The sequence below is a fragment of the Pan paniscus genome, chromosome 19 (genome assembly GCF_029289425.2).
Source record: "Pan paniscus chromosome 19, NHGRI_mPanPan1-v2.0_pri, whole genome shotgun sequence".
NCBI classification, from domain to species: Eukaryota; Metazoa; Chordata; class Mammalia; order Primates; family Hominidae; genus Pan; species Pan paniscus.
Genome location: NC_073268.2, coordinates 24802930 through 24817715, shown reverse-complemented (window position 1 = coordinate 24817715; position 14786 = coordinate 24802930). Strand labels below are relative to the sequence as shown.

At 46.6% G+C, this 14786-nt stretch overlaps 1 protein-coding gene across 5 annotated transcripts in view; it reads left to right on the top strand.

The window, feature by feature from the left end:
• Positions 1 to 1826: 1826 nt before the first annotated feature.
• The window catches only part of CASC3 (CASC3 exon junction complex subunit), a 37562-nt gene continuing 24602 nt past the window's right edge, over positions 1827 to 14786 (top strand). For 2 of the 5 annotated variants that reach the window (XM_008956770.5, XM_003831424.5), the window contains exons 1-3: positions 1832 to 3601; positions 4028 to 4055; positions 4391 to 4428. In XM_008956770.5, the coding sequence (XP_008955018.4) occupies positions 3371 to 3601; positions 4028 to 4055; positions 4391 to 4428 (297 nt within the window). In that variant the 5' untranslated portion in view covers positions 1832 to 3370. Of the gene's footprint in view, positions 3602 to 4027; positions 4056 to 4390; positions 4429 to 14786 lie in introns of all 5 variants that reach the window. The other 3 variants (XM_055101066.2, XM_008956771.4, XM_055101065.2) reach the window with 3 other exon arrangements.

Sequence of the window (14786 nt, the reverse complement as noted above, 5' to 3'; positions counted from 1 at the left end):
AGGCAGGAAAATCTCTTGAACCTGGGAAGTGGAAGTTGCAGTAAGCCAAGATCAAGCTGCTGCACTTCAGCCTGGGTGACAGCGAGACTCCATCCCACCCACCCCCAACAAAAAAAAAGGGTCGGGCGTGGTGGCTCACATTTGTAATCCCAGCCACTTTGGGAGACTGAGGTGGGTAGATCACCTGAGGTCAGAAGTTCGAAACCAGCTTGGCCAACACGGTGAAACCCTGTCTCTACTAAAAATACAATAAATTAGCCAGGCTTGGTGACAGGCACCTGTAATCCCAGCTACTTGGGAGGCTGAGGCAGGAGAATCGCTTGAACCCAGGAGGCGGAGGTTGCAGTGAGCCGAGATCATGCCATTGCACTCCAGCCTGGGTGATAGAGGGAGACTCCAACTCCAAAAAAAAAAAAACTATAATTAGCAATTTTAGAAACGAGATTATAGGATACTTCGTAAGTTAACAAAATCTTATAGCTGGAAAGACATTAGAGGTAATCTAGTGTGACCCCGATATGTGATTTACCCTTGATAACACTCCAGACAAGCAAATTCCAGGCTGTGCTTCAACACTTTTTCTACATACATTTTTCCCCCTAAGTGTTTGAAAATGCTTGTTGACAAAAAATCTAACTTCTTGTAACTTAAACTCACTGGTTTTTGCTTTGCCTTCTAGGATGATGAAAAAAAGACCAATCCCTCCTTTCTTCATAGTCCCTAGTTAAAGATTGCTGTGGGCTCCAGGCCCGGTGCGGTGGCTCAGGCCTGTAATCCCAGCACTTTGGGAGGCCAAGGTGGGTGGATCACGAGGTCAGGAGTTCGAGACCAGCCTGACCAACATGGTGAAACCCCGTCTCTACTAAAAATACAAAAATTAGCTGGGCGTGGTGGTGCGCGCCTGTAATCCCAGCTACACAGGAGGCTGAGGCAGGAGAATCGCTTGAACCTGAAAGGCGGAGGTTGCAGTGAGCCCAGATCGCACCACTGCACTCCAGCCTGGGCGACAGAGCGAGACTCCGTCCCCCTCAAAAAAAAAAAAAAAATTGGACCCAGACTAAACAACTGAAGGACAAAGTGGCAGACTATCACTTTCCTTATTTAGACACTAAACTTGGCAGCCTTATTTGCACCAATTTAGCCTGTGATCGATAAGATCCTCCAGGTCTTTTTCTTTAACACTTATTAAATCATATATCCTCCATTTTGAACTCAGGCAGTTGGCTTTTGGAGCTGGACTTATAAGTTGTCACGTTTGGCCACTTGTCTAATTAGCTGAGATTGTTTGAATTTTCTTTTTTTCTTTTTTTTGAGACAGAGTCTCTTTGTCTCCCAGGCTGGAGTGCAGTGGCGCGATCTCGGCTCACTGCAAGCTCCGCCTACCGGGTTCACGCCATTCTGCCTCAGCCTCCCGAATAGCTGGGACTACAGGCGCCTGCCACCACGCCCGTCTATTTTTTTTTATTTTTAGCAGAGACGGGGTTTCACCGTGTTAGCCAGGATGGTCTTGATCTCCTGACCTCGTGATCTGCCCGCCTCGGCCTCCCAAAGTGCTGGGATTACAGGCGTGAGCCACCGCGCCCGGCCTTGAATTTTCCTTTCATCTCTGAAGGCATTCATAATTACTTCCAGTTTCATGTTATCTATAAATTTGATAAACATCAGGATCCTTAACCATGTCATTTTAAAAAATTTTACTCAGGAAAGGCCGGGCGCGGTGGCTCACGCCTGTAATTCCAGCACTTTGGGAGGCCAAGGCCGGCGGATCACGAGGTCAGGAGATGGAGACCATCCTGGCTAACACGGTGAAACCTCATCTCTACTAAAAACATAAAAAGTTAGTCGGGCCTGGCGGCAGACGCCTGTAGTCCCAGCTACTCGGGAGGCTGAGGCAGGAGAATGGCGTGAACCCGGGAGACGGAGCTTTCAGTGGGCCGAGATCACCCCACTGCACCCCAGCCTGGGCGACAGACAGAGTGAGACTCCCTCTCAAAAAAAAAAAATATATTTTACTCAGGAAAGAATTCTATGCCATGGTGGCCTTTGTTTGATAACATACATTATTAACGTGCACTCCTGTAGGTGCACTAAAAACTTAGCTCATGCACTTTGTATATCCTTATAATGGTCCAAAGAAAACACACTGATTCTTTTCAATGGTGACAAATGCCTTGCCAAAATGAAATAATTTCCATAAACCTTAAGAAGGAAATAATGTCAGGATTTTGAATCAACATCTGTTTCTACTGACCATTTATTTTTAAATAGGTTCTAAAATCCTGACAAGGGCAGTAGCTCATGCCTGTAGTCCCAGCACTTTGGGAGGCTGAGACGAAAGGATCGCTTGACCCCAGCCAGGAGACAAGCCTGGGCAAGAGCGAGACCCCATCTCTACAAAAAACAGAAAAATTAGCCGGGTGTGGTAGTGTGTGCCCGTTGTCCCAACTACTAAGGAAGCTAAGGCAAGGAGGTCACCTGTGCCTGGGAGGTCAAGGCTGCACTGAGCCGCGCTACTGCACTCCAGCCTGGGCAACAGAGTGAGACCCTGCCTCGAAAAAGCCAAAACAAAACCGGTAGTACTGGCATCATACCAGCCTGCACTTTGGGACAGGTAATGGCTGGGGTGGGAAGAAACGTGAAGAGGAAATGAGAACACAGAGAAAACGCTGCAACAAGAAGTCCTCTGGCTTCACTGCAGACAACTGGTTTCTCCTTCGCCCGTTATCTTAAACAAGGCTGGTGCAGCAAATCTGACGCAGCACTACAGCTTTTAAGATTTACCTTGATTCGTGATTTTACCAAGCAAAGGAATGCAGTAAATTGACCTGCTTCAAACGTAGGTAGAAGTGAGAAATGGAAACAGAAAACCATGAAACAGCCCTAGTGTTGCAGTGAAGCTGTGACAGGTTGACTCCTTCCACTCGGGAAGCCCAAGATGGCCGGGCCGGGAACCCGGGAGGCTGCTGAAGTCTCAATTCCCCTCGCCCTAGGCCTGCCCAAGGGAAGTCAGGAGCCGCGCCACGCCCCCTTACATCACCGATAGACGTAATACGGTTCGGCCGCAAACGTGCCGCAGGCCTAGGCCCCGCCCAGTGCCCCGCCCCTCCCCCAACACACACACACACGCGCCCCGCCCCTCCCCCAACACACACACACACACACACACACACACACACACACACACACACACACACACACACACACACACACACACACACACACACACACACACACACACACACACACACACACACGGGATGGCCGAGCGCCGCACGCGTAGCACGCCGGAACTAGCTATCCAGCCTCCCAGCAGCCTCTGCGACGGGCGCGGTGCGTAAGTACCTCGCCGGTGGTGGCCGTTCTCCGTAAGATGGCGGACCGGCGGCGGCAGCGCGCTTCGCAAGACACCGAGGACGAGGAATCTGGTGCTTCGGGCTCCGACAGCGGCGGCTCCCCGTTGCGGGGAGGCGGGAGCTGCAGCGGTAGCGCCGGAGGCGGCGGCAGCGGTTCTCTGCCTTCACAGCGCGGAGGCCGAACCGGGGCCCTTCATCTGCGGCGGGTGGAGAGCGGGGGCGCCAAGAGTGCTGAGGAGTCGGAGTGTGTGAGTGCGCGCAGGCGGGGCGGGGTGGGGACCGGGCGGCGAGCCGGCCGGGGGCGGGGTGTAGGTGATGCTAGGTGTCTGTGAGTTGATAGTAGATACTGGGACTTTTTTTTGTTTTTGAGAGAAAAGGGGAGTTATCCCAATGCGAGTTTGCATCCGGAGTTCCAAGGGAAGAAGAAGGATTGGGGGTTTCTGGGAGGATGGTAGAGCCGCTGGAGATGGAAAGCGGATGTTTTATTCAGAAGTCGGGGCTGGAGGGAAGGAGACCAGATCTGCCTTTGCTACTACTTGTTAAAGATTTACCTATCTCTGTCTCCCTCTCCAACCATTTTGTGCTGAATCTTCAGCTTTTCACCCACATTTCTTTATTGGGCTCCCCACCTCTGGAAATCACAGAACTAACCCATGTCTTCTGCTTTCCTTCAGGAGAGTGAAGATGGCATTGAAGGTGATGGTGAGTAGCATCTTTTACCCCATTAGGACAAGAGTTTTTTTTAACATAAACTCAGGTCATCTATTTCCAACATCGACATTCTCACACACTGTCACGGATTTAGGGCCACAGAGTGCCTTTTTGTAACATAGTGGTTAAGAGCATAGGCTTTAGCAGTATAGTCTTCAGCAAGTTACCCTCTGAGCCTGTTTCTCCTTTTGTAAGTGGGGACTATAATTTTATCCACGTTGTAGGTTGATGTCAGAATTAAATGAGACTCTTAGTCTGACCTGTAATAAGCAGCCAAAAAATGTTTCTGGGTTTCTTTTTTTCCACATATTTCTGTTTTATTTCAGCTGTTCTCTCGGATTATGAAAGTGCAGAAGACTCGGAAGTGAGTATGACAGGTTTTTTCCTATGGTATAGATCAGAAATGCTTTTTAAAAACGTGTACACACCTTCGTTGCAAACGTACCATGACCTCCGTGTTTATCCTCTTGTGTATTCTTCATTTATGCTTCTGAAAAAGTGTTACAGAAGGTCTTGTTCACTTTAGACCTAGGGAAAACTTGGGGCATGCCGTCTCAAGCCACAGGTGTTATACTGTTAGTTGGCTTCTCTTCCTGTCTGAAGAATATGAGATTCTAAATAAGAGAGTGAGGATATCTTGAAGTCCTCTGAAAGATGTTTGACAGTTTGTTTTATGCAGTGTAGGTTGAGAAGCCAGCCAATTGGTTATTTTTTTCCAAATCTATCTGAAGACTTTGAAAGGGTAGGATTCGGAATGTTTTGTGCCAAGAGCATCCATCATTTTATAGGTGGGGATTTTTCTGTTTTTAGGAGAAAGTTTCCTGTCTTTTGGATAAACTACTAGAGATGCCATCAGAATAAGTGTTTGTTTCCTGGGTTGTTGAGTGGAGTCTGGTAATGGGATTATATATAGGGGGAATTGGATGGTGGATCAAAGATTTTGTCTATACATTTTTAGAACTGTTACTACATTTTAGAATCTGTTAAGCCCTTGAGGATGGAATAGTGAACACTATAACAAAATTCCTATCTTTAGAGATCTTACAACTCAATAAGGAAGTCAGACAAACATTCAAGCAATTGTACCACTTGCTGATAGGGGATAGCACTGGGATAGGGCTAAGTAGGGTGTTACAGCTGGGTACTGAATCCATCTTAGGCAGTCGGGAAAGATTAAACAGTTGGCTGGGTAAGATGTGTTCTAGGCAGAGAGAACAACAGTCAAGAAAGCCCACAGGGGCCAGGAGCAGTGGCTCACGCCTGTAATCCCAGCACTTTGGAAGGCTGAGGCAGATGGATCACTTGAGGCCAGGAGTTTGAGACCAGCGTGGCCAAAATGGTGAAACCCCATCTCTGGCCCGGCGTGGTGGCTCACGCCTATAATCCCAGCACTTTGTGAGGCCGAGGCGGGCGGATCACGAGGTCAGGAGATCGAAACCGTCCTGGCTAACATGGTGAAACCCCGTCCCTACTAAAAATACAAAAAAAAAATAAATAAATAAATTAGCTGGGCGTGGTGGCGGGCGCCTGTAGTCCCAGCTACTCGGGAGGCTGAGGCAGGAAAATGGTGTGAATCCGGGAGGCGGAGCTTGCAGTGAGCTGAGATTGTGCCACTGCACTCCAGCCTGGGTGACAGAGCAAGACTCCGTCTCAAAAAAAAAAACCCATCTCTACTAAAAAATACAAAAATTAGCTTGGTGTGGTGATGCATGCCTGTAATCGCAGCTACTTGGGAGGCTGAGACACGAAAATCGTTTGATCCCAGGAGATGGAGGTGGCAGTGAGCTGAAATCATGCCACTGCACTGCTACCTGGGTGACAGAGTGAGACTCTGTCTCAAAAAAATAAATAAATAAATAAAAGAAAGGCTGTAGGGGTACCAAAAGAATAGTAATTAGAATGAATAAGATCTAAACCCAGCGCGATGGCTCACACCTGTAATCCCAGCACTGTGGGAGGCCAAGGTGGGCCAGTCACTTGAGGCTAGGAGGTCAAGACCAGCCTGGCCAACATGGCAAAACTCCATCTCTACTAAAAATACAAAAATTAGCAGCTCATGGTCCCGCATGCCTGTAATTCCAGCTACTCAAGTGGCTGAGGCAGGAGAATCCCTTGAGCCTGGGAGGTGGAGGTGGCAGTGAGCCATAATCACACCACTGTACTCCAGCCTGGGCAACAGAGCAAGACTCTTATCTCAGAAAATTTAAAAAATAAGAATGACTAAGATCTAGAATTTCATATTTGCAACATGGTGACTACAGTCAACCAGTAACTTATTGTACATTTAAAAATAACTATTGGCTGGGCACAGTGGCTCATGCCTGTAATCCCAGCACTTCGGGAGGCTGAGGTGGGTGGATAACAAGGTCAAGAGATTGAGACCATCCTGGCCAACATGGTGAAATCTCGTCTCTACTAAAAATACAAAAATTAGCCGGGTGTGCTTGCACGTCCCTGTAGTCCCAGCTACTCAGGAGGCTGAGGCAGGAGAATCGCTTGAATCCGGGAGGCAGAGGTTGCAGTGAGCCGAAATCAAGCCACTGCACTCCAGCCTGGTGACAGGGCAAGACTCCATCTCAAAAAAAAAGTATATATATATATTAATAAAAGAATGTAATTGAATTGTTTGTAACAAAGGATAAATGCTTGAGGCGATCCATACCCCATTTACCCTTACATGATTATTACACATTGTATATCTATATAAAAATATCTCATGGGCCGGGCTTGGTGCTCACACCTGTAATCCCAGCACTTTGGGAGGCCGAGGCGGGTGAATCACCTGCGGTCAGGAGTTCGAGACTAGCCTGGCCAACATGGCGAAACCCATTTTCAGTCTCTACTGAAAATAAGAAAAATTAGCTAGGCGTGGTGGCAGGTGCCTGTAATCCCAGCGACTCAGGAGGCTGAGGCAGGAGAATCACTTGAACCCAGGAGGTGGAGGTTGCAGTGAGCCAAGATTGTGCCATTGCACTTCATCCTGGGCAACAAGAGGGAAACTGTCTCAAAAAACAAAAACAAAAACAAAACTCATGTACTGCATAAATATATACCTACTGTGTACTCAACAAAAATTAAAAACTTTCTTTTTCTTTTTTTTTTTTCGCTTGAGATGGAGTCTTGCTCTGTAACCCAGGCAAGAGTGCAGTGGCATGATCTTGGCTCGCTGCAGCCTCCACCTCCCGGGTTCAAGCGATTCTCCTGTCTCAGCTTCCCGAGTAGCTGGGATTACAGGTGCACACCACCACACCCAGCTAATTTTTGTATTTGTAGTAGAGACGGGGTTTTACCATGTTGGCCAGGCTGGTCATGAACTCGTGAACTCAGGTGATCCGTCCGCCTCAGCTTCCCAAAGTACCGGGATTACAGGTGGATTACGGGTGTGAGCCACTGTGCCCAGCCCTCTTTTTTTTTTTTTTTTTTTTAAAAAAGAGGCAGGGTCTCACTCTGTTGCCCAGTCACCCAGACTGGAGTGCAGTTGTGGGGTCACAGCTCACTGCAACCTCAAACTGCTGGGTTCAACCAGTCCTCCTGCCTTGACCTCCTGAAGTGCTGAGATAACAAGCATGAGCCACCATACCCAGCCAAAAAAAAAAAAAATTAAATTTTTTTTTTTTGAGATGGAGTGTTGCTCTGTTACCCAGGCTGGAGTGCAATGGCTCGATCTCAGCTCACTGCAACCTCTGCCTCCTGGGTTCAAGCGATTCTCCTGCCTCAGCCTCCCGAGTAGCTGGGATTATAGGCGCATGCCACCACGCCTGCCTAATTTTTGTGTTTTTAGTAGAGATGGGGTTTCACCATGTTGGTCAAGCTGGTCTCGAACTCCTGACCTCAGGTGACCCACCCACCTCGGCCTCCCAAGGTGCTGGGATTACAGGCATGAGCCACCGTGCCCCCCATTTTTTTTGTTTTGTTTTGTTTTGTTTTTTAAGACGGAGTCTCATTCTGTTGCCAGGCTGGAGTGCGGTGGTGCAATCTCGGCTCACCGCAGCCTCCGCCCCGCCTGGTTCAAGTGATTTCTCCTGCCTCAGCCTCCCGAGTATCTGGGACTACAGGTGCGCACCACCACGCTCAGCTAATTTTTGTATTTTTAGTAGAGACGGGGTTCCACCATGTTGGCCAGGATGGTCTCCATCTCTTGACGTCGTGATCCACCCACCTCGGCATCCCAAAGTGCTGGGATTACAGGCGTGAGCTACTGCGCCTGGCCCAAAATTTTTTTAAAAAGAGAAAAAGCCCAGATAGAGAAGATAGAGAGCGTTTGGGAACTTGGGAGTAATTAGGTGTGACTGGAGCATTGTTGGGACAGGATAGGTATTAGAAATAAAGACAAATTGGTGAGCAGGGGCCACTAATTGGTGAGGTGGGAGGATTGCTTGAGCCTGGGAAGTGAAGGTTGCAGTGAATCAAGATTGTATCACTGTACTCCAGCCTGGGCAACAGAGCAAGACCCTGTGTCAAAAAAAAAAAGTGATGCGATTGGATTTATTTATTCATTTTAAAAAAAATTTTATTTACTGTTTTTTGTTTGTTTGTTTTTTTAATTTTTAGTAGAGATGGGGTTTCACCATGTTGGCAAGGCTGGTCTCGAACTCCTGACCTCAAGTGATCCGCCGGTCTTGGTTTTTCAAAGTGCTGGGATTACAAGCATGAGCCACTATGCTTTGTCTGATTTAAATTTTAAAGATGTGTTTTTCAGATCCAGAGAACACTTGCATCAGAAAATCCAATTAGCCATTCTCTACTGAAACAGACTCTTGGGAGGGGCATTGGAGACTCAGACATTTATGTATTAAAGAATATCCCAGGTTGATGCTATGTACTGTAAAATTTGAGGATTCTTTTATAGCAGTTATTTTGTCCACAGTGAAGAGAAACAAGATCAGAGACAGAAAAGCTAGTTAAGAAAGCTATTGTAGGAATCTAGTTAAGTAGTGAGTGTGGCATGGAATAGAGTGGTGATAGTGAAAATAGAAGTGGACAGAATTCAGAGTTAGAAGTGGTTTTGGGATGGGGAATATTTGCTGCAGTACAGATGCTTTTTGATTTATGGTGTAGTTACATCCCATCCTGGTAAACCCATCATAAGTTCAGAAGTTCAAGATAACTTCTTGGCTAACTTGGAGCAGCAGCTCTCTGTTGCTATCCAGCATCTCGAGAAGTACGATTTCTTTTTTTTTTTTCTTTTTTTAAGACAGAGTCTCACTCTGTCTGCAGTGGCGTGATCTCAGCTCACTGCAACCTCTGCCTCCTGGGTTCAAGCGATTCTCGTGCCTCAGCCTCCCGAGTAGCTGGGATTACAGGCGCACGCCACCATGCCTGGCTGATTTTTTTTGTATTTTTAGTAGAGACGGGGTTTCATCATGTTGGACAGGCTGGTCTTGAACTCTTGACCTGGTGATCCGCCTGCCTCGGCCTCCCAAAGTGCTGGGATTACAGGCATGAGCCACAGTGCCTGGCCTCTTTTTTATTTTTTAAAAAATATTTTTAATAGAGATGAGGTCACTCTATGTTGCCCAGGCTGATCTTGAACTGGACTCAAGGGATCCTCCCACTTTGGCCTCCCAAAGTGCTGGGATTACATGTGTGGTGAGCCACTGCACCCAGCTGAGAAGTACAGTTTCTACTGAATGTTTATGGCTTTCATACCACCATAAAGTCAAAATTATAAGTTGAACCATCATACATCAGGGACCGTCTGTAGTCACTAGAGAATGGAAACGTTGGAGAAACTGACAGGCAATATGGAGTGTTCATTGAGTTTTGGGGATTGTGAATTTATAGCAGCTTACCATTCTATATGTAAGGGAGTTTGGATGTTTTCCTAATGGCTAGGAAAGAAGTACCACTGAAGGCTTAAATGTGGGGGATGAATTGTGGGTGAGACACAAAGGAAGACTAGAGGCAGAAGAGCTGTTTAGAGGTTGTTAGGATAGTCCAAGGAGCATGACGATGGTGCCCCTAAAGAAGGTTCATACTTGTTGGAATGGCAAGATGTGGACAGATTAGAGAGAGATTCTAGTGTACTAACAACCCCTTCATTGATTGAATGTGGAACCTAAATTAAGGAGTCAAAGGAGGCCAGGTACCTTGGCTCATGCCTGTAATCACAGCATTTTGGGAGGCTGAGGCAGGTGGATTGCTTGAGCCCAGGAGCTTGAGACCCACCTGGGCAACATGGAAAAATCCTGTCTCTACAAAAGAAAAGTAGAACAAAACATTATCCGGTCTTGGTGGCGCAGGCCTGTGGTCCCAGCTACTGAGGAGGTTCAGGCAGGAGGATCATCTAAGCCCAGGGAGGTCAAAGCTGTAGAGCTGTGATCACTCCACAGCACTCCAGCCTGGACAACAAAGTGAGACCCTGACTCAGAAAAAGAAAAAGGAGTCAAAGGAATGTGCAGGTTGATGAATGGTGTTGAATGGTGTTAACTGTTAAGGAAGGGACCCCAGGAGAAGAGTTCTGGAAGGACAGTTGTGGGTTAGGTTTTGGATGTTTTGAGATCGAGAAGGTGTGGGACTTTTAGGTGGTGATACCTGATAAATAGTTTTTGATTCCTAATGCTCATACCTTTCTGAGTTCTCATTTCATTTTTGAGTTTTTCCAATTCTGATTGATGTTCTTTCATGCCTTATATAATTTTCTTAATGTCTTTTTAGCTTATTTTGAAATAGAAGTTGCAATTTTGATATGATATGCGGATGTCTTTCTGGCATGCTTTCATTGTCTGTAGGAATGTTATTATTTTTTCTTATTATAACTTTATATGGGATTTAACTTCTGTATTTTCTGTTCATTTTTATGTAAAATTAGTTTTCCTGGTCTTTTAGAAGGAAGCATGATTTAGAATAGCTTTTTCTAACTTCACAGAGCTGCTTCTGTTGTTTTTCTGTGGTGGTGAGAAATATGGTGGCTTGCTTTCTGAGATTTGTTGCTTTTGTTCCCTTTCCCAGCTTGTTCTGGACCATCCCTGTCCTACTGAATTTGGTCCTGCTCTCAACAGTTTCTCTTCTAGGAACTCCCTTCTAGGGACAGTGTAGGGCCCTGTCCCCAGAAGGAAGCCCTGGCAGCAGGTCAGCTTCATCCCTTCAGACCTTTTTTTTTTAAGACAGAGTCTCACTCTGTCGCCCAGACTGGAGTGCAGTGGCGCAATCTCAGCTAACTGCAATCTCCGTCTCCTGGGTTCAAGCGATTCTCCTGCCTTAGCCTCCTGAGTAGCTGGGACCTCGTGTGCCACCGTGCCCAGCTAATTTTTGTATTTTTAGTAGAGATGAGGTTTCACCATGTTTTCCAGGCTGGTCTCGAACTCCTGACTCAGATGATCCACCCACCTTGGCCTCCCAAAGTGATGGGATTAAAGGCATGAGCCACCGTGTATGGCCCCCTTGCTAGTTGTAAGTGCTGTTCTCAGTTTTGACTGTTGTGCTTTCCCTTGACTGCCTGTTGATTATTTCAGTGTACTCCTGTTCTCAGGTCCATTTGCTTTCTCTCTGCTTTCTCCTGCGTGGACACCAGTACTATACAGGTGCTACAGCTGTTGGTGCTGTGTTATGCACTTACATTTTGGGTCTTGGGGGATACCTGGTAACTTAACTTTGTTGCAGTGTTGTCTGAAGGTTTTGGTTTCTTTTTTATTTTTTGAGACAGAGTCTTGCTGTCGCCCAGGCTGGAGTGCAGTGGCTTTGCCTTCCAGATTCAAGCTATTCTTGTGCCTCAGCCTCCTGCATAGCTGGGATTACAGGTGCGTGCCACCATGCCTGGCTAATTTTTGTATTTTTAGTAGAGACGCGGTTTTACCATGTTGGCCAGGCTGGTCTCGAACTCCTGGTCTCAGGTGATCACCCACCTCGGCTTCCCAAAGTGTTGGGATTATGGGCGTGAGCCACTGTGTCTGGCCAGGGTTTTGGTTTGGGTCTCGGTTTTGCTGTCCAGAGCTCTCATTCCATGTGGAGATTTGAAGAGAGATAAAACTGTGCCACTGCCATTTTCTGAGAGTCTTCCAAGAATTCTTTTTTTTTTTGGCAAATGGGTCTCCTTATTTTGCCCAAGCTGGGCTTGAACTTGAACTTACAATCCTCATCAGCCTCTTGAATAGCTGAGACAATAGGTTCATGCCACTGTGCCTGGCCAAAAAAACTTGTTAAAGAAATTTGACTGAGGGAAGGCTGAAGAGATGGTAGTTGGAGAGGTAGCTTTGAGATCAAGAGGTGATTTGGATGTTTTTTAAAAAGTTAGGAGAGTATCAAATAAGGTCAAAGATTGAAAAAAAGAAAAGAAAGGGGGGAAAAAAGAGAGGGAATAGATAATGATATTGAGTACTGGTATTTTTGACTGAGTATATGAGAAAAAGTAGGAACCAGACAAGATTAACATCTTCCATTGTAATTACAGAGAAGTGGGAAGGAAAGGTATGTGCAAAGGAAGATTAGAAAGGAGGGAAAAGCTGGGTGCGGTGGCTCACGCCTGTAATCCCAGCACTTTGGGAGGCCGAGGCGGGCAGATCACGAGGTCAGGAGATCGAGACCATCCTGGCTAACATGGTGAAACCCTGTCTCTACTAAAAATACAAAAAATTAGCCGGGCATGATGGCGGGCACTTGAGCCTGGGCGACAGAGCGAGACTCCGTCTCAAAAAAAAGGGGAAAAAAAGAGAGAATAGATAATAATATTAAGTACTGGTATTCTTGACTAAGTACACGAGAAGATGTAGGAAACAGATGAGAAGTATCTTCCATTGTAATTACAAAGAAGTGGGAAGGAAAGGAAGTTAGCGTTCCTTTCTGTGTTTTGTTTTTGTGAAATAGAAGGATAGAGCAGGACAGGCACGGTGGCTCACACCTGTAATCCAAGCACTTTGGGAGGCCAAGGCAGGAGGATTGCTTGAGCCCAGGAATTTGAGACCAATCTGGGCAACAAAGTGAGACCATCTCTCTACAAAAAATCAACCTGGCGCAGTGATGTGTGCTTATGTCCCAGCTACTTGGGAGCTTGGAGTGGGAGGATCCCTTGAGCCCAGGAGGTCGAGGCCACAGCAAGCTATGATTGCACTGCTGCACTCCACCCTGGGTAACAGTGTGAGACTCTCGAAAAAAACAAAAGAATGACATCTGCTTCAAAAAGTAAGAGTGTGTGCGTGTGTGTGTGTGTGTGTGTGTAACCCCCTTTGGCAATGGAGTAGTCTGTTGTAGGCCTGGAGAAAGCAGACATTTGAATTGATCCAGTTCCAGGCATATGGGAGTGGCAAGAGAAATGGGATGTTACTAGTAGTGATTGAAATGAATGAGCTATGGAGTCTAGAGAGAGAAGAAAGTGAATGTGAGAAAGGACTGATAGGCAGAAGTTAGAAGGATCAAGGGAATGGATGCATTAAAAAATTAGAGACGAGACAGTAAGGAAACAACTAGGAATAAGCGGCATTTTTTAAAAAAACTGCTTATTGTGGCAAGGCGCCGAGGCTCATGCCTGTAATCCCAGCACTTTGGGAGGCTAAGGCAGGCAGATCACGAGGTCAGGAGATCGAGATCATCCTGGCTAACACGGTGAAACCCCGTCTCTACTAAAAATACAAAAAACTTAGCCAGATGTGGTGGCGGGCACCTGTAGTCCCAGCCACTCGGGAGGCTGAGGCAGGAGAATGGTGTGAACCCGGGAGGTGGAGCTTGCAGTGAGCCGAGATCACGCCACTGCACTCCAGCCTGGGCAACAGAGTGAGACTCCCTCTCAAAAAAAAAAAAGAAAAAAAGAAAAAAAACTGCTTTATTGAGATACAATTCACAGAACGTACAATTCATTTATTTATAAAGTGCATAATTTAGCCAGGTGCGTGCCTGTACTCAGCTACTCAGGAGGCTGAGGCAGGAGGAATGGTCGGCCCAGGAGTTCCAGACCAGCCTGGGCAACATAGTGAGACCTCATCTCTTTTTATTTGTTTGTGTGTTTGTTTTTGAGACAGAGTCTTGCTCTGTCACCCAGTCTGGAGTGCAGTGGCACAATCTTGGCTCACTGCAACTTGACCCTCTGGGGTTCAAGTGATTCTCGTTCGTCAGCCTCCCAGGTAGCTGAGGTTACAGGTATGTGCCATATGCCTGCCTAATTTTTAGTATTTTTAGTAGAGATGGAATTTTGTCATTTTGGCCAGGCTGGTCTCAAACTCCCAGTCTCAAGTGATCTACCCACCTCAGCTTCCCAAAGTGCTGGGATTACAGGCGTAAGACACCACGCCTGGCCCGTAAGACCTTATCTCTATAAAAAATAAAAAATTTAGCCAGGCGTGGTGGCGTGCACCTGTAGTCCCAGCTACTTGGCAAGCTGAGGCAGGAGAATTGTTTGAGCCCAGGAGGTCAAGGCTGCAGGGAGCTGTGATCATACCACTGCACTCCAGCTTGAGTAACAGAGTGAGACCTTCATCTCAAAAAAAAAAAAAAAAAGGAAGGAAGAAACCCAGTTCTCCCATCCTTCCCGTAGCCTCAAGCAACCGCAAATCTACTTTCTGTCTCTGTTGATTTTCCTATTCTGGCCTTTCATATGAATGGAATTATGTAATATGTAGATTTATGTGTCTGGCCTCTTTCAGTATAATGTTTTCATCTGACTTGTAGCATGTATCAGTACTTCATTCCTTCTTTCTGCCTCCCCACCCCAGCTTTATTGAGGTATAACTCACAAATAAAAATTGTATACATTTAACACATACAGTGTGGCGTCTTGATATACGTGTACATTGT